This window comes from Carassius auratus, chromosome 34, assembly GCF_003368295.1.
Source record: "Carassius auratus strain Wakin chromosome 34, ASM336829v1, whole genome shotgun sequence".
Classification (NCBI taxonomy): domain Eukaryota; kingdom Metazoa; phylum Chordata; class Actinopteri; order Cypriniformes; family Cyprinidae; genus Carassius; species Carassius auratus.
Window position 1 is genome coordinate 17,192,213 of NC_039276.1, and position 23,637 is coordinate 17,215,849.

General features: G+C 37.5%; 1 protein-coding gene across 8 annotated transcripts; it reads right to left on the reverse strand.

Moving 5' to 3' along the window:
* Positions 1-290: 290 nt before the first annotated feature.
* On the reverse strand, positions 291-22,677 carry LOC113053383 (rho guanine nucleotide exchange factor 7-like). Of its 8 annotated transcripts, XM_026218352.1 has the most exons (23): positions 22,179-22,675; positions 14,725-14,808; positions 11,598-11,682; positions 11,224-11,357; positions 9,508-9,709; positions 9,324-9,412; positions 9,055-9,149; positions 8,745-8,840; positions 7,905-8,027; positions 7,684-7,822; positions 7,532-7,591; positions 7,275-7,421; positions 6,211-6,297; positions 5,967-6,045; positions 5,737-5,876; positions 4,765-4,986; positions 4,390-4,483; positions 4,218-4,307; positions 3,594-3,770; positions 3,188-3,200; positions 1,831-1,911; positions 1,641-1,695; positions 291-1,527 (listed from the first exon to the last, which is right to left on the reverse strand). In XM_026218352.1, exons 1-23 carry the CDS (start codon positions 22,341-22,343, stop codon positions 1,405-1,407), a joined length of 2,580 nt encoding a protein of 859 aa, XP_026074137.1. In that variant the 5' UTR covers positions 22,344-22,675; the 3' UTR covers positions 291-1,404. The 8 variants fall into 8 exon arrangements, 7 of the variants coding, with proteins under 7 accessions (XP_026074137.1, XP_026074136.1, XP_026074130.1 ...); XM_026218351.1 differs by lacking the exon at positions 3,188-3,200 and having other exon boundaries at positions 1,831-1,930; positions 3,600-3,770; positions 11,209-11,357; positions 22,179-22,677; XM_026218345.1 differs by lacking the exons at positions 3,188-3,200; positions 3,594-3,770 and having other exon boundaries at positions 1,831-1,930; positions 11,209-11,357; positions 22,179-22,673.
* Positions 22,678-23,637: the final 960 nt, after the last annotated feature.

The following is a 23,637-nucleotide window of genomic DNA, read 5'->3' on the forward strand; positions in this document are numbered from 1 at the left end:
TATTCTTGTGCAGCAAATCGGCATATTAGAATAATTTCTGAAGGATCATGTGAAGACTGGAGTAATGCCTGCTGTAAATTCAGCTTTGCATCACAGGAATAAATTGTATATAAAAAAAAATAATACACTTAAATTACTTTAAAATGTAATATTTTCATATTTTTTTCTGATTTAACAAAAATGCAGCCTTGGTTAGCATAAGATGTCTTTCAAAAACAATTAGTACAAGTACTTCACAGTAGTTTTTTTCTTTTTAAGCCCAACTGATTACATTGAAGTAGAGAAGCAAATAAACAACCGTCTTTATTTACAGAATTTACATTTATGCATTTAGCAGACGCTTTTATCCAAAGTGACTTACAGTGCATTCAAGATATACATTTTTTTTTATCAGTAATTTACAGTAACATGGAACTGAGGTAAAGAATTCTTATTAATAAATATTCAACATGAATTCTGATGAGGCTTTTCTATTAGTGTTGCTGTGTAAGCACTATAGGAATAAATGTCAAGTACAGTAATAAGTCACAGACAGTCAAGTCCATAAATAAGAGTTTGGCTCTGCTTTTGTCACAGTAAGTCACTGACACCGAAATGTATACAGATATAACTGATATAAAAAATAATTCAGGTATAATGAGTATCATAATATTGAACTGTCACAGCTTGAATTGCAATGGCACCTAAAACAGGTACTAAACATACTGACATACAAGCATAAGCATCATGTCCCACATTCAACATTTAGAGTGCAATCTGGGATGCTTGTGCATCTAAAAGATTAAATATCAACAAACAATTACATGGAATGAAAAACTCCTCTGTATATTTCTCATGTAAATATTCACAGATCCAAAATCTTAAATCAGAGAGCATCTGAATAAAAGTTATTTAAAAATGGAACTTAACAGTAAAATATGATGATCTCTTGAAGCTTTGTAATGACAAAAGTATTACGTAGAAAAACGGGACACTCACAATCCCAAACATTAGTGGTACTTAAAGACTGAAGTACTCTCTCAACACCTTAACATGAGGTGAAACACAAACTGGTCAGGGATATTCACAGGTTACACTCATGCCACTCGACAAGATTTAGCTACCAAGTCACATCATGATGGTTCAGATATAAACAAGTGGTTTTACATTTCTTCAGGATTTCACAAACTAAATCTGCTTGGTGTAGGTGCACTAAAAGACCATTTCTTTGAGTTTTTTAACATTGGAATGAGCCATGTAAGGTCAAATATGTAAGATTATTTACTACAGACTCGTACCCACAAACAACAAAGGTGGTTTCAATGTAAGAAAACACATGATAATTTGAATGTTCTGGTTTAACTTCCCGATCATTTTTAACACTAATGTAAAAGAACAAAAACTAAAAAGGAGGCAACATTTATCTCATAAATTGGTCTCATCCCAAGAAGGATCGTTTATATTCTTTAACATTTTTCGAACTATCCTCTCCAGATCTTTCCGGGCTCTCTGTTCTTCCTCCAGACATTTCTTCATTTTTTTATAGTCCTGTTAGAATGGTAAAATCATGTAAGCAGGAAATAGAAAAAAATATTAAATACTAGTGTTTTCTGTTAATTTAAATATTAGGAAAACTTCCTCCAGCCCTCAAAGACACTCACCTGTTTAAGTTCTTGTACCTCATCTCTCAGCGCATAAACGACATCCACAAGGCTCCTAGGAAACATTGAATATCGAATATTGTCAGTAAATACTTTTTTCTATTCGATTTGTGTTCTCTTGACAGGCATCCCTCTTTATTTATTCCCATTATAAACTCTGCTCTGGAAATGGACAAATATGCAGTCTTACTTCTCCTCCAGAAGAGTCTGACCATTACTCTTCAACTCGTCTACACTGAAAGTCTCCTCCCCAGGAACTATCAGAGCTGGACTGGCATCTTTCCACTGTCCTGTTTGAAAAGAGAAGCCCCGCAGAATGATTTCAGGAAGATTGGTTAAGTTGGACTCATTGATTAGGTCAGTACAGGACCACTGTGCCTCAAAATAAATAGTTTGGACTGGATCAAACTTACACAGGACTGTGCGTGAGTGAGACAGGAGTTAGTCATGCAGAGAGGGGTCATCCAAGAAAACTAAAAGCATTCAAAAACCAGAGGACCAAGGGTTTCCTGAAGGGCGGTAAAACTAAAATTTCATCAACCCCAAAAACAAAACCCATCAAGTGAAAATAAGCTATACACTTATATAAAAATAAAGCAAAATCAAACAAAAACAATACTTGTTGTTGCAAGATAAATGGAAACAACGTCTTTGTTTTGCTGTCATTTTTAAAGGATAAACATGGTGTAAAAAACAACCCAAGATTTATTCAAAATGTATATTTCAATGTTTGTGGTATTTTGTCATGTATTTGAATCTGCATATATATATATATATATATATATATATATATATTTAACACACATTAATAATGTCTTAATTTCAAACCACATAAACATCACTGAAGTATCTCTGTTGAATGGTTTTAAGTATATCTGAATGAAACGACCGACAAAAAGGTAGTAAATATTCATATTGTCTTCTTGTTTTTTGTTTTTTTTTAAACCACAGAATAGAACTTGGTCACAAAAAATCACAAAACATGATGAATTATACTCTTTGTCATTATTGAAATAACTAGCAAGTAGATTTTCTTGTTTCTCTCATAAACACGTCATACATAAAAGAAAAGCATCAAACACTGAGGCTTTGACAGTCTCACAGAACTCGACTATTACCATCCTCACACCTGATTTGAATGGGTTCTAACAGAATTTAAACCAACATTTGTTCTGTAAACTTCCATACTTTTCACCATAGACACACCACTATAAACTTACATGTTAGATACAAGCATACAAAAAGTCCAAAATCATTCAAAATACATTTCCAAATTGAAAATAAATACATTTATATCACATAAGTATGAGCCAGACGTCCCCAGTAATACTGTTCATGATGCCATCTGAGAACCATAGTTATGAATTTCTCTCATTCAATAAGCTCTCTGGTAAAAGACCCAACTCCTCGTTTCAGCAGAGTGGCAATCCAATGTTCACATTCAGTAAAAGTCCAAGTTAATACCACATATTTCAGATGAACGACAATGCTCTAATATTTACAGACACACTTAGTTTTTTTTTTTTGTTTGTTTTTTACAGCAGAACATGTCCTTGTTGCCTTCAGAGTGTATTGTACCTTCAACAGCATTAAAAATTAAATACATCTGGGAATGAAAACATCAGTTTTTTTTTTAAAGGACACTTACATAAATACCAAATGTGATGCAAACAAAGTAAAAAAAAACTGAGTTAAGTGAGGTGGTGGTTTCGGGGGATTCAGATGTCAAGGCAACAGGGAACTGCTTTGGGAAAGTGCATATATATGTAGAAAATGATGACGACGTATGATTAATACAACACTGAGAAATTAAAAAAATAAATAAAAATGAATAAAATAAATATGCATTACAGTGACAGATCATTAAATAAATAAATAGTTTCAAATAAATATAAAGTCACTTGAAATAAGAGGAGTGAGGGGGAGTTTAATTTTGGTGGGAGATGTAGGAGCTCTTACGGGAAACAGAGCCCATCCTGTAACTGTGGGCCGTCCATATACTGTCATAGTCAGAGTCCTCTGAGAGGTCCGAGGTGGTCTCGGGCCTCGAGATACTGCTACGGCGGCCCAGAGAGTCCACACTGGATTGATCCAAAACGTGGTTATGCATGAGATCAGTGCCTTGCCAGGCTGAAGACGACGTCCAGTCGCAGATGATGAGAGGGGGGTCAAATCATATGAATGAAGGGAGGGAAGGAGAATTGCAAATGGAAGGGAAATTAAACAAGGGGGCCGAACAAAGAATGGATGTGGGTTGTGCAACCACACAGACGGAAGAACCAATTATACCCCAAGAGAGCAAATGGGTTTTATAAATAAATGAATAAACAAAAATGATGTGTAAAGATGTCAAAATGAAAATATGGGGAGCAGGGGATCATGATAAATAAATGAACATTAAGTATGATGAGTGAAAAACAAAGAGAGAGGTTATTGTTAAAAGAGATCTCTGAATAATTTTGTTAAGATCAACAGACTTTAGTTTATTTCTATGTTACACATAGAAAAGTAGGTATGAATGAGGAATGTCTCAGAGGATACGAAACGGAGGCGAACGGGCCCTCGTACGAGACTTACTTGAGTTCAGAGTCTGTCTGGTTTTGGCACTCGTGCAGTAGGCCTCGATCACTTTCAGGATCTGAGCATCTTCCTCCAAAGCTACAGTACCTTCACAGGTCAGAAGTTACATCAGATGCACGATCTTTCAGAAACTCTCAGTGTCAATAACATTATAAACCAGCTGACTTACTCTTCCTCAGTGCAAACTCCTCATCGGACGGCTTCCTCTCCGGCTTTCTCTTGGGCAGCAGCTTTTTCATAGTCTTGGGACTTTTACTGAGGTCCTGAAAGAGAAGGAGGAATAGAAATAGGAAAGGGAAACAGAAAAAGGTAAAACTGAGACTTACAGTGCCATGAGAGAGTATATGAAGTTATTTAGAGGTGTTAATTAGTGTTCACATATTACCACAGTATCAAAATAATAGTGACTACAGTATCAAGGGAATCAATCAACAATTAATCAACAGGTTTGTATTATATCATACTACATTTAATATATTTTCACAATATTTTAACTAGAAGTCCAGTGTGCTGCATAATTAGCTGTAATCGGAGGCCAGAATACCTCTTTATAGCAGAGAGCAGCTGATGGCCTGAGTGGGGGCGCTGGACGCAAGCAGCTCAGGCTCCAAGGCTTCTGGGTTTTGGGGGGCTCCAGGGGGCCCCACATCATGGTGCTGTGAGGGGTCCCATGAGAGGAGGGGTGTGGTAAGGTGTGGTATGCAGGAGCAACTGTCAAGCCCCGGCTTTCTCCATGTCTGGACGGCGTCAGAGGGTGAGACGGGAGCTGCAGGGGCAAAATGTAGGTTAACCTTGAAGTTGAAGATAATTTACAGGTCATAATTCAAAAATAAATAAATACTTGTACTTTTGTATTTTGTAAAGCTCTTTATGACTGTATTTACACAACTGTATTTAAAGCTTTTTGTGCATGCCACCTATAAAAGTGTTAAATAAATATAGACAACCAGACAGATAGACAGATAGATATATTTCTAAAACATTAATATTTAAATACTATATGTGTGGTTTACTAAAGGCCAAAGTATACTTTGTTTTTTTTTTACACATTTTGCAGTTGAACATGTAGCCGTTCAAAGTATAGACCAGTCAAGGTGTGTGTGAATGCAGGCGGTCTACACATGTGCTCTAGAAGGCTTCATCTTTGTCCAGTGTCTGCTCTGTTTTTCTACAGAAGTTATGACTGATAAAATGGCTTTGTACTGTTTTAGAATAAAGTTGCTGTGATCTCAAAACCCTCTCACACAAGCGCTTGTCAATGCAGGTATCTGTTGTTGTTGCAGTCTCCATTATTTGTTGCTGTCGTTGTTCCGTCTCTTTTGATTCATTTTCTACTGTGAAAAAATGACCTGGGCCAGTGTCGCCACCTTGTGGAACAACTGATTAGTGCATAACAAAGTCAATGCGGGTGCATGCCCTGCGCATACATAGAAAGAAATTGTCTGGTGCGCGTACCCTTGTGTAGGTGTAATACTGAAGTATACTTTGGCTTTAAGGTGTGAAATAGATGACTCACTGTGTGGCAGGGGACAGTGAGGGGTTTCATGCTGGGAGCAGCCATAGTGGTGTGCTTGATCTGTCGGTTCAGATGCTCGAGCCAGTCCTGCAGATCCTGTTTGTTATAGCAGATCACCTGAAGCCTCTCGAACATGCTTCCTATTGGATGGACAAACACGCAGAGTCAATGAAGGACTAATAATGATCAAAAACGCTTGACACAAAAGATGTGCATCAGTTTGTCCTTACCCGAGAGTTCAAAAGCATTTTTGTGACTTTCACAGTCTTCTAATGGGGTCACTGTCATCCCACTCAAAGGTAGCTTGCCCTGAGAGAAACAAAGCAGACATTTTTATTTGTGCTAGAGCCGTAAGTGCCATTTTAATGTTTTGAAAAGATGTGGTTTGAGTGGATTTTAGGGGGTGGCAGAGCAAGGACAGTGAGATTTATTCTGCTGCGCAGTAATCAGTTCTGACAGCAGCTGGGTTCTGACCTGGTAGATAAAGCCACTCATCCTTGGACTTGCAGACAGGATGAGCAAGACATGAGGAAACAGCAGCAAGTAACGTTCATGCCTCTCCTAAAAAAAAAAAAAAAATTATTATATCAATTTAAAAAACTATAATACCATATAGCCATTATATATATATATATATATATATATATATATATATATATATATATATATATATATATATATATATATATATATATATATATATATATATATATATATATATATATATATATATATACATAAATATAGGACTAAAAAACATTTTTGTCCATTTGAATTTACTTATAATGCATTTGTGCTGTAATTTAGCTTTTTCCATTCATGGTGTCCATGACTGAGAACGAAATATTTTAGGATATAACTTAAAAAAAAAACACATATAGTTTCCAAAATGTGCCTTAAAAAATAATAACCATATCTGTAATAGAGAATATTGTTATATAGATCAGTGGTATCACCTGAAGTGGGTCTTTTTTTTTCAATCACAACAGTTTGGCACCATGTCACTCCCAGACATAGGACATGTGGTATGACTGCTAACAAACATTTTTGTCAGAATGTTTTGCTTTATCATAAGTATTTTTTTATATTGGTTTCCCCAGAAGCCACCTGAACTGTTAAAGACCCAGTGAAACAGAAATAGCGACAGATCTGCTCTTTTATATTGTGACATACATCGGAGTAAAGCATTATCTAAAAAGGAAAGAAAAATACAGAGCAAAGACTTAGTTTGATGCATTGGTTGTTAGATGGAGGAAGATCTGAATGTGTTTTCGGGATCGATTTTAAGAAAGTGTCGGGATTTAAACAGACTAAATTATCATTATTAATATTATTCAGTCCAGCTTTTTGATAAAACATTATTTAAAAAAAAATGCATGGATGAATCATTCACAATATCATGAATAACATGCATTTAGAAAAGGGTGAATTTAATTTCATGCTGACATTAATGTCTAGTATTGGTCAAATCAAACCCTCAAATTCACAGTATTAGGAGAAAAAACGTTCATGAGGTGTACGAGCTGTTGAGATCTCACCTCACAGCCGTGGTTCTGGACCATGGCCTGGCTCATATACAGCACTGAACCCAGAGTCTTGATGTCCTCCCCCTCCCACAGACGAATCGTCTCGGTCAGGATCTGAAGCTCGAGCTCCTTGCGCTTCCGCACCTCCTGACATTGTGCCTGTAACCATGGCAACACAACACCTTAAGAAGGCAGTTTTCCATGGGAATGATCCACACCTTACTGCAGTGGCAAAACAACCAAGTCTGCTTTAGCATTCTAACACTCACAGAGAGATTCTTGAAAGCCGTCATACATTTCTGAATTTCTGTCCTGTCCAGATGACCCTCCTGAAGGAGACAAAAAACAGTTTCACACCGAAATGCCACCAATCATTAAAACCTCAACAGAACAGCCCATAAGCTCAAACTCTCTCTTCTACCTCCATGTGTCTCTCCAGTTCTTTTAGTAATGTGGGATATTTGTCCAGTCTCATGAAGGGTTTGCTGAGGCCAGAGGTCAGTGTGAGAATGCCTGGTGTCGATGCACCCCTCCCCTCCATGAACTCCCCGAGCTCCTCGCTACAGGAACAGAAATGAGAAGAGTCGCCAGTTTTCAGAGGAGAGGCTCTCTGTAAAATCAGGCCAAGGTATGGTGGCGTACCTGTGATCGGTGAGAATACTGACTGCCGACGGGTGGTTGGAGCAGTAAGACACATAAAGAGACCTCATCTGGGGCATGAGATTCAGGAAGAACCCTCCCACTTTCTGCTGCAGCTCTGGAAGCCTTAACCACAGAACATTATAGAGAATTATTTCACAAATATTGTGCTAATATTCTTCATTTATTTTGCTAAGGATTGTTCTGAACCCATACTCCTAAGTAGGATATAAATCTATATTACAATGTTTTTTACTACACCATCTGCAATTAATTAATTCCAATCAGCTTATATTTACAGACTCCAATCATTTTGTAGATACACTACCATTCAAAAGTTTGGTAGGACTTTTTGAAAGAAAGAAATTAATATTTTTATTCAGCAAGGACACATTAAATTTGACCAAAAGTGTCAGCACAGATATTTATAATGTTACAAAAGATTTCTATTTCAAATGCATGCTATTATTTAGAACGTTCTAAATTAATAATTCTAAATACATTAATAATAATAGAAATTAATTAATTAATATATTAATTAAATACTTTATTAACTGTTAATAAATTCATAAACAGTTTTGCTGGTAAACCCAGTTAGCGTTATCCAAACTTAATAAAGAATTTACCACTAGAGGTCAGTGTAAATATTAGAAACCCCTAGTGATACCCAAACCCTTTTAACGGAGCTCAGGTTACCGCCAAGGTCTATTTTCATCAGCTAGAAGTCGAAACTTGATACATTCAATTGAGTCTCAGTTTCACGAAGTGCTTCGGCCCTCCTGTCGTAAATTACTTAAGGGCTAAGTAATTTACACAGCTGCTCACGGTTAGAATAATACTCACTTTGTACAGTCCTCCAGTGACTGGACCAAAGTCTGCTGGAAAGTGCTGATTTCCTCCAGGTTCCCGAGAATGACACTTACGTCTGAGGTGTTCAGTCTATGAGAAACAATAAGAACTGTGCTCAAACGATTACATTTTATTCCATCAAATTATTATTATTTTTTAATTAATTACACAAAATGAACAAATTATACCCAACAGCCATAGACAGAGCACAGAATAAATGTGAATTTTAAAACTGAATTGTGTTTTTAATATCCTTATATTTTATTAGCTGTGTGTTTTTTAAGGGAAAAGCCAAACTTTTTACTTTTCTGTCATCTGTAGAGGTCTCAGGTAGTTGGTCAAAAGGCTCTGGAGCTCCTTTGAATACTCCGTTTCAGTTTCTAAAATGTTCTGTAGCACCTGAAGACAACCAAAGAGCAGCTGTTTTAGTTCAGATATTTTTAACACAATGATTACAAATCAGCTGTGCTCATTCACAAATCAGTCTGATTACTGCTCATGCACAAAACCTCCAAAATTAAGCAAATCACCCTGGTGTCCCCTGAAAAGGATAATTTATTGAAATGTGCTCACCAGGTTGTAGTAGGTTTTACTGATGGTTGTGCTATCAAAACCTTTGGGAGGGCTTTTAAGTGTTCCAGATTTAGGAGACACTTGTTTGTCTGTAAAGACACAGAGTTTTAATAACGATGCACTGTGGATCAAGAGAAGACTGTGTTTATACATTTATAATGGTCAACAGGAAACTGATGCTTACCAGACCCTTTAACCTCTCTGACGTAATTACTTGGAAACCAGCCAGTCTTGCCGTTGAGGGATCCCTCCCACCAACCCCCTTCTTCTGTGCGAGTAACACTAATGATGTCACCCTTGCTGAAAGAGAGTTCATCCTCATTGGTCTGCTGGAAGTTGAAGCGAGCTTTAACCACTAACTGTGTGTTACTATTCTCCGTCATGTCCTTTAAGAGAGAGAGAGTACTTATGTTTACATGCAGCCTCATAGTGGGTTAACAACATCCGTAAATCAAAACGGACCATTTACGTGAATTAATATGTTTATGCTAGACAAAGTTCCAGGACACGGTTTATAATGCCATTAAGTTGGAAATTTAAGTTGGAAAGCTCAAACGAAAGACATCATTGCCTTTCTATTAATCAAATTAATGCAGCCCTTCTGAGTATAAGGGACTTCTTTCCAAACATTTTTAAAAAACTGACCCCAAACTCTGTAACGGTAGATAGGGCTGGGTATCGTTAAAAAATGTTCAATATCAATACCTTGACTTTGATACCAGTTCCTGAACAGTACTTTTTTTTTATACCAATTTTATGAAATCCATTTGAACAAGGTTACATTACCTCAGGAACCGATTTTTTTTTTTCAGTTTGTTGAGGTTTCTACACTCAAAGACCCACTGCACAAAGGAACCGAATGTAACCAACACAATAAATCAGTGCAAATATTAATAAAGTTTAAACAGTATTCAGTGCAAAATGTACATTTTAAGTCAGTATGTGAGGATCACTGCTGCATGCCTAAGATCTTTAAATCAGTTCTTAAAAATAAAATTTTAAAAAGCATGTCCGCTTTTTCAGGAGACAGACAAGCCCTCTTTTCACTGATGATGTCACAAGGACTAATTTCCCTAGGCTATGTTTACACTAATGCGGTTTTTATTTAAAATGAATAGCTTAGACAGAATCATAATTTATATTCATTTTCCACTGATTTACGTGATATGATGAGCATTAGCTGCTTCTAGCGCTGTCTGTCTGTGTTTTCTATGACTCAGAGGAAGCTCATTCGCTGCTCATATGTCGCTCATATTACGCATTCATATCCCGCCCTGTCTCTAATGACAAACCTCCATGTCACTTCCAGAAAAAAACTTTTATTTTGGATGAAACATGAAGCTAATGAACACACAATGTTTCATGAGATTCTACCTATTTTCATAACAATACAGTGTGTTTACAGAAAAAGGCTAAGCAGGTGTAGCGATTAGCTTGATATAAAAGGCTACAAATAACATATCTCTGCAATTATATGGCCAAGACACACATTAGATTGCAATGGGAAGTTATTACAAACACTTGATGGTGGTTTAAAAGTGAGTTTTGAGTAAAAGCATAGTATACATTTTATATTTTGCCTTATGTAGCATGATGTTATAATGTGAATTGTCTCGTTAGCAAATGCAAGTGTTTTCCTTGATGCCTCGCAAGAGTCAATCACTGATTTAGGCTCATCAAGCATACTGCACACTTATTGGCTCACTATGCAAATTTGGTACCGAGCGACAAGACATTTTTTGATACTCGATGGTATCAAGGCAATTCGGTCGGTGCCTAAAAAGTAATGAACTCAATACCCAGCCCTAACGGTAGTGTAGATGGGACGCACAATGTAAATGAATATTTTCATTGAGATCCGCTGAGGCTGGTTGAGTGTCCTCACCCCAGTGTTACTCACAAGGCTGCGGAACTGGTTATGGAGCAATTTAGAAGATCGGCCCAGCGAGGACTGGGAGGCCAGTGATTCGAAGGACTTGATCCGGAGGGCAGAAGAGTGACGGGTACATACAGAGTCGCTGTCTATGCCAATATCTACACCAGCAGAAAGAACACACAAGAAAAATCACCAATGGGAATATCTGTAACACTGTCGCACACTAGAAGAGCTATAAGCACATTAGCAACTTTGAACACATTTGAAACCGTGGATAACACTGTGATTTGGGGATTTCAAATTTTACAGTTTATGGTTTCTTTGTTTTTGTTTTAGTAAACATGTTTTTAAAAAATATTGTGAAATATTACAGGATAATTCTAGAAAGATGCACTTACCTGCAGTCACTTTATTGAGGGCAACAAGGGTAGTTAGCACTCTGCTGAAATTGTGGCCATGAAAAAGGTCACCAGCCTCAAAAGGCTACACAGATAAAAAAAACATTATATAACATCATTAATCTAGAGCACCTACATGTCATTTAAAAATATGAGAGAACCATAGAGGACTAGTTCAAGCACTTAAAGCATGGCTCCTCAAATCTGGTCTTCAGGATCATTAGAAAATTACAGGTAGGGGAGTTTGATTAGGGTTGGAGATGAACTCTGATTTGAGGAAGGGCGCCATATACTTTACAAGCTTGACACGAGAGGTATAACAAACTAGTCTTCCACACTATTCAAGCCAAGTGCACACTTTATTTACAAGGCAGGGGAATTTACAGTGCTTAACAAATGTATTAGACCACCACCCAATGTAAGGTATGTGCCACAGCTACTCTAAAGTAACAGCATTGTTGATTAGCAAATTGATTCTTTATGTTTCTGTAAAGGTTAATCCACCCGTATGTGTAAGCTCTTTAGTCACAGTAGTATTTGTAATGCTAAAATATGGTTGTTGTTATCAGTGTTTCTTTTAATTTACTGTTTTACAAGAAAGGTGGAAAAAAATAGTAAAGCACCTTATTATTATTATTTTAATTCAGATGCACAATTAGAGTCAATAACAACAGAGACTGTAGAAAAGTACATAAAAACAATGCCAGCAAGCATGCAAGCTGTTATCAAGGCCATAGAAAATATATAATATGGTTATTATGTGTGAATAAAGACTATTTAGTTGTTTTAGTTTTTATTTGCCTAATAAATAACAATAAAATGTTTCGTTTTAATCAAGTTTTTGACCGATTTCTATATTTCATATAAAGCACTTATTTTTGCTAATCAGTAATACTGTTAGTTTAGGGCAGCTGTGGCACAAACCTTACACTGTGTGGTGGTGGTCTAATAAATTTGTGAATCATTGTAGATAAAAAGATAATACATCAACATTGTACTCCAATACACAATATCAAAGAACATTGAAAAATCTAGTTAAAAATAAAACTGTCATAAATATAAATACCAAATTTACCCATGTATATTTTTATACAAATATTTAAATGTATGCAAAATGCTTGAAAATGATTGCACAATTTGTCTAAAGATATGAGGCTTCCAAAACGTAATGAACAAATATAAATTACTTTGTGATATCATTGTGATATTCAAAATATTGAATGCCAGCAAATATATGCATAAATTTGGTGAATATTTCATATATACAGTCCAGACCTAGAAAGAGTCAACATTCATCATCTATGGAGACAATCATCAGTCATCCACTGCGTATGCCGTTTAGACTCTGAGCAGGTGGTGTAGTTAGCTAGAGGTCACTTATGTCTCTTTGCTCATAAAGTGAGAAATCTGATTTGTTCAGCTCTATATGGTCTGTCCTGTATTGCCCTTTGCCAGTATTATGTTTGACGGACAGTTATGTGTCCTTCTGTCAATGGACAGAGGCATGTGAACTTCAGTCGGAGAAAACATCAGCTTCTCTTTACTTTCCGCTCTGATTACAGTTTATGCCCTGAGAAAAGCAAAAACAAGTGTGTGGATGTGAATAAGTGGACAATGCATCATCTTACAGCTCCTTCAATTATTCACTAAATCACTGTAGGAATACATCTTCCACTTCTACTGTTAACATATAAGAACATCCATCATAGGTTTTATGTTATAGATATTCGTCTATGCTCTCCCACCACTATAATTTATTGAAAAATGTGCAGTTTAAATTATTTTAGTATTAGTAATCAGAAACAAACTGTGATGGTGCTGTTGATGACAGCATTGAACCCCAATGAAGCTTTGGGCACTGCCAGGTCAACCAAATACCTTTTAACAGCTCAGAGAGGAGCAAATTACTGTGAGCTGCAAAAGTGAAAACTCAAAGCACAATAAAATAAAGATGGAACCTAAACCTACACAGTGTTGAGAAGGTACAAAGCAAAGTGAGCTCTGAGATTCACGTATACGGATGAGAACAAATCCTGAGATTAATTAACAGAATCACCAGCAAAACATACACATCTAAGCAGTAAATGCACATCTGACACAGCATTAATGTCAAAGATGTGGAGTAACGAACTTGAGAAGAGGGCATCTTTTCCTAAGATATTGTCAGTACTTGTTTAGATAAAGCTTCACACATTACGCAGCTACCAAGATCTCCATGTGTGACATGGACCTCAACCTCACCACATGTAGATACACTTGACAATACATTAGCATCACCCTGAACCATCTGCTCCTTAATAAATGCACATAGATCCAAATCCCACTAGCCCTTTGTATGTCTTTCTGTCCACATTTGTGAAAATTTTAACTGATCAGGCTCTAATAGTGGACAGAACAAAAAAAAATTGTAGAAAAAGTAAAGTTAACCATAATGCAAAATGTACTTTTTTTCAGAAATGTTATTTATATTATAATACAATTTAATTTAATAATTACATTAATTTTAGCCTGCAATAGCACTGACAGATAAAAAAAAATTATGTTAACATGTCTATAACATTACGCTTACTATATTAAACATACAGTAGGCCTATAAACCTAAAATGTCTGTAAACACAATATATAGCGGTCTATATTTTTTTAAGGATGTCCCTCACATAATGCTCATCATATTAAGGGTACTTAGAGTTAAAAAGTTAAAACACATTCTTAAAAACACTTTTTTTTCTACTTAACCAAGCAGAAAATAAAACATGAATTTATACCAGAGCTTCAAATTCATGCAGACTCATATGGAAAAGACAAACTGTAAGTTACATGAATGGACAAAGCAACGCCATTCATAGATGGGACACAGCCCTATGCTGTAGCGCACAAACTCACAACAAAAAATACAGATGTTACTGGCAAAAATTGCAACAACAACCCAAAACATTTTCAGAACATTACCAAGCTTTTGTCCCACTAGACTATGACAATGAAACGATGAGCAGGGCATGATCTCTCTGATCGGTCCAGGGTTGCGTCTGCTCTGTAGACTGCACGTGTCTTTTGTTGATTGTTTTCATTGTGGCGCCAATGCAGCAACATACAGTAGAGTCAAAAGAGCAGGAACACACCGACTCACCTCGACGCGAAACACCGCGCAGCCCTTGAGAAACTCCGTGATGTTGCTCAAGCACTCGCTGTCGTTCTTGGGATCCTGATAGATCTGAGGAAGACGGGAAGAGCAGTTAAAAAGCGTGAAAGCTTTGGGAGCGAAGGGCTGCCTCTACTATCCTGTATGTGAGTCCACGGGCTGACTGCCTGCCTGCCTGCCTATCACCACTTCCACACACACATCGCGAAACACAGCTGCAGCCCCGTGAAAACTTTTTTTTTTTAAGTGAAACAAGGCTCTTTGTTAATCCAACACAGTGGACAGCACCGTGGAACTGGACAGCAGGAAGCGGGAGGAAGTGACGTCCACAGATGGACGTGATCAACACACCCCTGCTCTGGCGGGGCAAATTAAAACGGGTCCGTCAGTTAAAGCAGGTATTGTGAGAGGTGAATGTTAAAACTTTAAAACTTTCCGATATATAATGTAGACATCTGTATATATCATATTTTTGTCAATGACAGTGTATTCGCGAATCTGTGAAGAGTGTTTTTTAAGAAAATTTGCAAAACTCCAGCGTTAATGTCAGTCACTTAATTGTATTGTGTACTAACAAAAAAATGACCTTTAATAGGCTATATATTTCAAGTGCATCAAGCCTTCCCCTATAATGTGGTTAAAGTTCATTAAGTTCTTTCAGGAACTGCAGTGTGATTTTGCTTCCTCAAGTTCCCCAGAGACGTGTGCCTTGAGGTTCTCCAGAGGGTTCTGCCAGTGGGGCGATCTGATCTCATTTTCACACTACAAAATGATCAAATTAGGATAAATGGGGTAAAAGGAATCCTTGGATGCCTGCCAAGCAACTGATGCTTGTGTGAAATAATCATAGGAATAACATTAGCCATACCTACAAAAAAATGCAATGCTCAATCTTTAGTTAAATCGATAGTGGTCGTTTCCCAGACAGGGTCTAAATTAAGTCTAGAGTAGGTTTTATCTAGAATAGTTAATCATGGCTTTAAAAATGGCTTTCTGAAACACAGATTAATAACTCCTGGACTATGGAGTCCTGGGGCCTGTACCATGAAGCTAGCTGGTTAGCAAGGTACATTTCAGGTTAGTTTGCACCAATCCTGGGTTTTAGGCACCACGTAAGGGGCTTTTGCTTTTAGCTGCATTCATTGCCTTAGTAACTTACACTCCACAGCTAACCTGCTCCGGGGCAGGTTATGTTCTGGGTTAGAGATCTCAAGTGAAGCTGGATCAATCAGATGTGAGAGAAGTGACACATGTCTGACACAAAGTCACTCCCCAAGTTTATCTTGCTCCAAATTAAAGGTCACTAATGCTTAAAAAAATAAATAAACTGGATTAATTTAAAACCAGCTGTGCTTATCTTAATTAGCATGGCAGAGGTTGTCTATAATACATGAAATGAACCAAGAAAAGATTAAAATTTTACGGAATTGAGAAGCAAATCTAAAGAAATCAATGACAGAAGAAAACATACTTTAATCAACATTTACTGAACAAGAGGAATCTTTTTTAAAGCAAGCTAAATAAACTGCAAACATCATGTGTGGAATAAAAGAAAAGGAATTCCTTGAAATCTGGAATCTACACATTGGCCACAATTATTTGTACCCTTAGAAACTGTTATTAGGAAAATATGAAGTCAACAAAATATTAAGTCAATTAATAAATAAATAAAAGTAAGAAGATAGCTAAAGCATTGTAAATTTCCATCATTAGGACAATAATTAAGGAGTTCCAAACAACAGGAAATAAAATCTTCCTACAGTATTGTCTACTGTGTCTATAGTGTCTTAATGCAACATGAAGAGGAAAGCTTGAGTGGCCAAAAACTCTGCAAGGAGTCTTGGTATCAGAAAGTCTCAAAAACAACAAAAATCAAACACCAACGACATCAACCACAAGTTGTTTGGGAGGGTTTGAAGAAAAATCCTCTACTTTCATTCAAAAATAAACTCCAGCATATTCAGGTGTCAGACACGACTGGAACTTTAAACAGAATTAGGTTCAATGGTCAAATGAACCCTTAAAACACAATGGTTTTGGTGAACACAGGTATAAAATGTACTTCCTGTGTACAATGAAATACACTCACGGGCCACTTTATTAGGTTCACCTGTTCAATTGCTTGGTAACACAAATTGCTATTCAGCCAATCACATGGCAGCAACTCAATGCATTTAGGCATTTAGATGTGATGAAGACGCTTGCTGAAATTCAAACCGAGCATCAGAATGGGGATGAAAGGGGATTTAAGTGACTTTGAATGTGGAATGGTTGTTGGTGCCAGATGGCCTGGTCTGAGTATTTCAAAAACTGCTGATCTACTGGGATTTTCACGCACAACCATCTCTAGGGTATACAGACAATGGTCCGAAAAAGAGAAAATATCTGCATCAGAGAGGCTAAGAGACCGTACTCCAGGAGGATAGCCTATTGTTTCAGCAACTACAGAGACACTCAGAGCCTGTGGCAGGGGATACAGACCATTGTGGACTACAAGCTCCCACCGCAGACCTGTGACAGCACCATCTCCCTGCTGAAGGCCTTCTTCGCTCGCTTTGAGGCACAAAACAGCACCACTGCACCATAGACTCCAACTCTTCCCGGCGACCAGGTGATTAACACACGCAAACTCCGGGTCCTGACAACATCCCTGGGCATATACTGAGAGACTGTTCAGTGGAACTCACTGATGTCTTCACAGACAATTTCAACGTCTCACTAAGTCAGGCTGTTGTCCCCACATGCTTCAAAGCTACCACCATCATGCCAGTCCTGAAGAAGCCATCTCCATCTTCTACTTCAATGACTAATGTCTGGTTGCACTTACTCCTGCTCTCAACGAGTGCTTTGAACAGATAGTCATGCACTACGTCAAGTCTGCCCCCCCCCCCCATACTAGCTGGGGCTCAACACTTTGCTGTGCATCTAACAGTTGGACTTTCTGAGTGGAAGACCTCGGGCAGTACAGGTCAGCAGCAAAACATCCAGCTCCATCACACTGAACACTGGGGCACATTTATTTCTACTTGCCCTTATTTGTATACTTGCATTTTATTTAATCTGTATCTATCTGTATATTCATGCTCTACGGTTAAAGGGGGGGTGAAATGCTATTTCATGCATACTGAGTTTTTTACACTGTTAAAGAGTTGGATTCCCAAGCTAAACATGGACAAAGTTTCAAAAATTAAGTTGTACGTTTGAAGGAGTATTTCTGTTCCAAAAATACTCCTTCTGGTTTGTCACAAGTTTCGGGAAGTTTTTTTCAAGTATGGCTCTGTGTGACGTTAGATGGAGCGCAATTTCCTTATATGGGTCCTAAGGGCAGGTCTACCGGAAAAGCGCGCGCTCCCATATAGCAGAGCACTGAGAGCACAACAGACATTCACTGATCAGAGCAAGAGCATCGCGAAATGTCTCAAAAGAGGAGTGTTTTTGATTGCCAGGGCAAAACAACCCTGCAGATTCCCAAAAAAAAAAAAAAACAGCATTAAGGGACCAGTGGATGGAGTTTATTTTTACAGAGCATCAACGGAGTTGTGCAAGTGTTTTTGTTTGTTCCCTGCATTTCGAAGATGCTTGTTTTAAAAACAAGGCCCAGTTTCACGCCAGATTTGCACATAATTTATTTCTTAAGGATAATGCAGTCCCAACGAAAAAGGGTCACGATCGTGTGTTGGAACCGCAGGCGGTGAGTAAAACTGCTTCAAATATCTCTGTGTTGTTAACTTAGCTATCATCGCGTAAGCACATCAAGAAAACAACATGCGATGTTGTCATCAAACTGCACTTTCCACATGTACAGCTTAAAAAAAAAAAAAAGACAACATAAAGTGGAACTTAGTCATTTTCCAAAACCGCTAGGCAAATATATACAGTTTCAATACATACCACATAGAGACGTCGTTGCTGCTGCTGCTCTTGTTAAATTTCAGCCTCTGGATCTAATTCTGGATCATAAATATACGCTGAATCTGACTGTTAGCCATGGTTTGTTTTGGATGATGGTTTTCCCCTAATGGTAATGTCACAGCTTCCAAACGCTCTCAACGCAAAAGCCTATTCGCGCTCGTGATTCTTTAGCTCCGCCCACACGCCACGCCTCCAGCAGGTCGTGCTTTTCCAGGAAAAATCGGTACAGACTATCTTTCTCTTATGAATATAATAAAACTAAAGACTTTTTGGAGTTATGAAGGATGCAGTACTACTCTATAGGTACTCAAGATTAACAGGATGTTGAGTGAAAACGAGCATTTAACCCCCCCTTTAATGTTATCTGTATGGACAAAGAGTCTGAGAGTAACGCAATTTCAATTCTCTATATGTATGTATGTATGTGCTGTGCATGTGGAAGAACTGACAATAAAGCAGATTTTGTCTTTGACTTGACTTTGAAACTGAGACTACAGTTTGCACCGGCTCACCAAAATTGGACAATAGAAGATTGGAAAAATGTTGAAATGTTGCCTGGTCTGAATAAACATTGATTTCTGCTGCAACATTCAGATGATAGGGTCAGAGTTTGGCATAAAGATCATGAAATCATGGATCCATCTTGCCATTTCTCAATGGTTCACAGTGGTGGTTTAAGGGTGTGGGGGAGATTTTCTTGACAAACTTTGGGCCCCAAATTGAGCATCATTTAAATGCCACAGCCTACCTGAGTATTGTTGCTGACCATGTCCATCCCTTTATGACTGCAGTGTACCCATCTTCTGATGGCTACTATCAGCAGAATTATGAACCATGCCACAAAGCTCGAATCATCTCAGACTGTTTTCTTGAACATGACAATGTGTTCACTTTACTCAGCCTCCAAAGTCACCCGATCTCAAACAAATAGAGCAGCTTAGGGATGTGGGGGAATGGGAGATTCACATCATGAATGTGCAGCCGACAAATCTACAGTAACTGTGCGATGCGATCATATCAATATGGAACAAATGTTGGAATTTTTCCAACACCCTGTTGAATCTATGCCACAAAGAATTAAGGCAGTTCTGAAGGCAAAAGGGGGTCCAACCCAGAACTAGCAAGGTGTACCTAATAAAGTGGCCAGTGAGTGTATAATGCTGTATCTTTAATGTTGTTGGCCTACTTTTCTGCTGGAGGTCCTGGACATCTTGTTTAGATTACATCATGCATTCTAGCAATTAACAACAGATAAAAACATTAACCTGACTGACCCTGCCTTAACTTTTATAATTCCATCAGGACAATAATCTTAAAAGACCATCCAAAACAACATGAAAAATGGGATACTGTGTACAAAATGAAGGTTTTGACGTGCTCATCCCAGTCCTCTATAGATAACTAAAGGAGAAAGTGTATCAACATGGACCTGGGAAACTGAGAATCTGGAGAGATACTGTATAGAATAATGGTCTCTGAACTCTTATCAGGTTTTCTCCAAACTCATCAGGCATTACTATAGGTGAAGATTCAAAGCTGTTATCTTGGCAAAAGGAGATTGTATTAGATTGTATTGTATTAAAAAGTATTTAATAAAATACTTTTGGGGGGTTGGGGGCGGGGTGGTATAGAGTGTATAAACAATGTTAATAATATGTTAATTGCACAGTGTGAGATTGATTGGTAACAGAACTTTGTGAGATTGAAATGAACAAAGAATGACAGCTTTTTAGTGGTTATGAGTGCTCTTTGTGAGCTTTTTACTTTTTAGGCCTTCAATTTAAAATATAGAACTTTGTTATTTGGCCACACACTCATACTGCTTTAGTAGTTTAGTTTCAGGAATGACATCTGCATTTTTATGTGGTTTTATTAACAAAGTTCGGGAGAAGCACGATCAGATAATCATCCAATTTGGCACAGGTGCATCTCGTTTAGCTAATCATCTTAAATAGCACGCAAGCGTATATATATCCAGTCTTCCTACCTCCTGTCCCACGACAGTTTTTCGGCAACCCTCCTCCACCCCAACTCCTCACTTCTAATCTATTTATCCCAAATTAGGGATAGGGGGAGTTATTTGGGTTCGGGCTATGCTCCGGGCCCGGACCCCTCCCCCAGGACAGCACGCCAAAATATGCCTACTATTTGCCTTCAGATTAGATGTAAGGGTGAACTCGTGAAATGCAGTACAGATATATGGGTCAAAACGTCAATTTTGATGTGCCTCTGATAATAAAGCGGCCATACAAGTTGTGTGTTTTTTTTATGTTGCATTAAATTTAACAGGTTAGTTCTATTGCACTCTGACAGGTCATGTGGATAGTCCCAACAGAAACATGATGCTTCTGCCCACACCATCTAAAAAGGTCAAGTGCGCTAATATTTGTTTTTCCACTTTAAATATGCAAACTTTAGTTGTTGTTTTTTCCCTACTTCCACATAGCTCTCTTGCCAGGTTATATACCTGCTGTAAACATCCTATTGTTGTGTTCACTGTGAGAGTGTGAAATTTGATAAGGAAACCATGATGTAGCTTGAAAATGGCTTATGCTGTCATAGACTGTTAGTCATTGTCAGAGCTGACCCTGAATATGACTGATTTCTTCAAACTTAAAACTCTGTATACGCCAAACCAAGAAGGAGAGACACCATGCATTATTTATGGATAAGGGAAGCTGCTTTAAAAAAAAAAAAACATGCAAGATAACATTATATCTGTGTGGTCATGTGCTTATAAAAAAATAAATAAAAATACATACATTTCTTATTTGAATTATATTCTACTCCGAGAGGCATCTTAAAATCGTTATGCCTTTCATAGATTTGCATTTAACCTCATATATGTTGTTCAGTGGAATATATTATTTTCACTCTGATACTATGAATCGAGTAATTTTGTTGTTTAATACTATTGCCTTCTGATTATTTCGGACTCCAGATGAATTACATTTGTTATGCTTTTCCAGTTTGCATTGCATTGGAAAGAAGCAGGCATTTATGGGAATAAAAAAAAACACTGTTTCTTTAAATGAGAGCACATCTGCTATTTTGTTTACTGTCTATGGCGGCCCATTTACAGTGTAAGCAATATAAGCAAGGATGCATAGCTAACCTTTATAATACCTAATAGATTAATGCTATTCATACACATCCATGTAATAAGATTTGCACGCGCTTATCCTCAGGTTTCCAGATACAAAGCAGATTACTTACATACATGCGGTTAATATCCACATTGTAATGGTTTTCTATGAAATATGACAGTCAGATTTAAAAATTCAGTTTGGAACAAATTTCGCAATAAAAAAAAAATTCCTGGAAGCAACGGCAACACTATCGCGCGCTGAATGCATGACGTTACCGACCTGCATGCTGTTTTCATTCATATAGAGGATTAAAACATATGTTCTTACCTACAAAACATACACTATATATGGCACTTGTGTGATAAAAAATAAAGATCAACGCGTGTGTAATGTGAAGATTACAGGAAAATGAACACTGAAAAAGGGAGGATGCATGCTTACTTTATCAGTAGTGCCTGGACGCAGCCGCTCCAGCAACCTGCACAGGACGACCCCATCCTTTAGCGAAGAGTGCAGAAATCCATCAGGGTCCGAAATGGTCTTTTTTGGTGATTCCAAAACCCCGAGCGTAATGAGCCAAGTAACCGTTTGTTCCGCCGGATTCATGGCCACACCAGCAAGGTCGATTGATGCTATCAGTATTGTAATGGAGAAAAAAAAATAGGCTGTATGTTATTAGCCAGTCGTTGAACTGGGCACCATTTTCCCTAAAACGAGTTGTTTGAGGGATGGCGCATTATGTGGCGCTCCATGGAGATAAGTAATGCTATCGCTTCGCTCCCATTTATTTTATTACGACAAGCTTTTCACTGGAATACAGTCAGCGCACTGAACCTGCATCTTCCGGTAGATGACATCACAGATACAGCATATGTGACCAGTCGGCTTCGCATCCTACTTTGCATATGGACTGCATAGGTTCACCTGCTCTTTGCATGACAGATGTGTCGTTACAGAAAGGTCTAGTGAACATTTGTTACAAGATCTGTGATTAAAGATCAGTGAGAATAACTTTTGGTTAACGACCTTAATGAAAGGACGTCGTGAAGTAGGCCTAGTTTTATACGCTGTAAGAGTTTGAATGATTGGATTTTAAAAGGGATTTTTTTTAGGGAATTTTAAATATGCAGTCTTAAGCCCTTCTGTTATTAGGCAGGTTTATAGAATTGGGTTTTACGCCACTGTTGTTTTTTTAGACTAGTGTAGTTCATATATTATCCGCAGTGTGGCGTCCTTTGACATAATATAGCCTGCTCAAATGCATCTTAAACCAGCCTAAAATAGACAGTTTAATGATTTTGAGCTGGATTAGACTGGCCTTGCTGTTCTCATCCTCACCAGCCGAAAAGACCCCAAAACCTGTTTAAACATCAATGAAATAGAAATTTGTAAAGTTGTTTTTCATTAGCCTGTTCTCTTTTTAGAAATTTCTGTGTAATTTACAGAACCTTTGCAGTTAGTAAGGTTTAATAATAATAATTATAATAATAATAGGGCTGTCATTACTTCAGTATTCAGTGCCACATGATCCTTCCACATGAAATGATTCTAATATGCTGATTTCCTGCTGAAGTAACATTTCTTACTGTTTTCCATTTTGAAATCAGTTGTTCTGATTTGTATTTTTGGAGCAACTTTGTTACACTTTCTTCAGGATCTTCGGCAGCATTTATTTCAAATAGAAATCTTTTTTTAACTTTATACATGTATTAACTGTCAATTTTAAATTAGTTTAATGCATCATCAAGTATTAATCAGTCATCTTTCGGACCTTAAAAATTTGAACAGTAGCGTAGCTTTTATATTACCATGTGTGACAGCAGTAACTAAGATGAAAATGTATAAATTACTCTTACCCATCGCCTCTCCCTCCTTAATCCCACCAACCCACAAAACACTA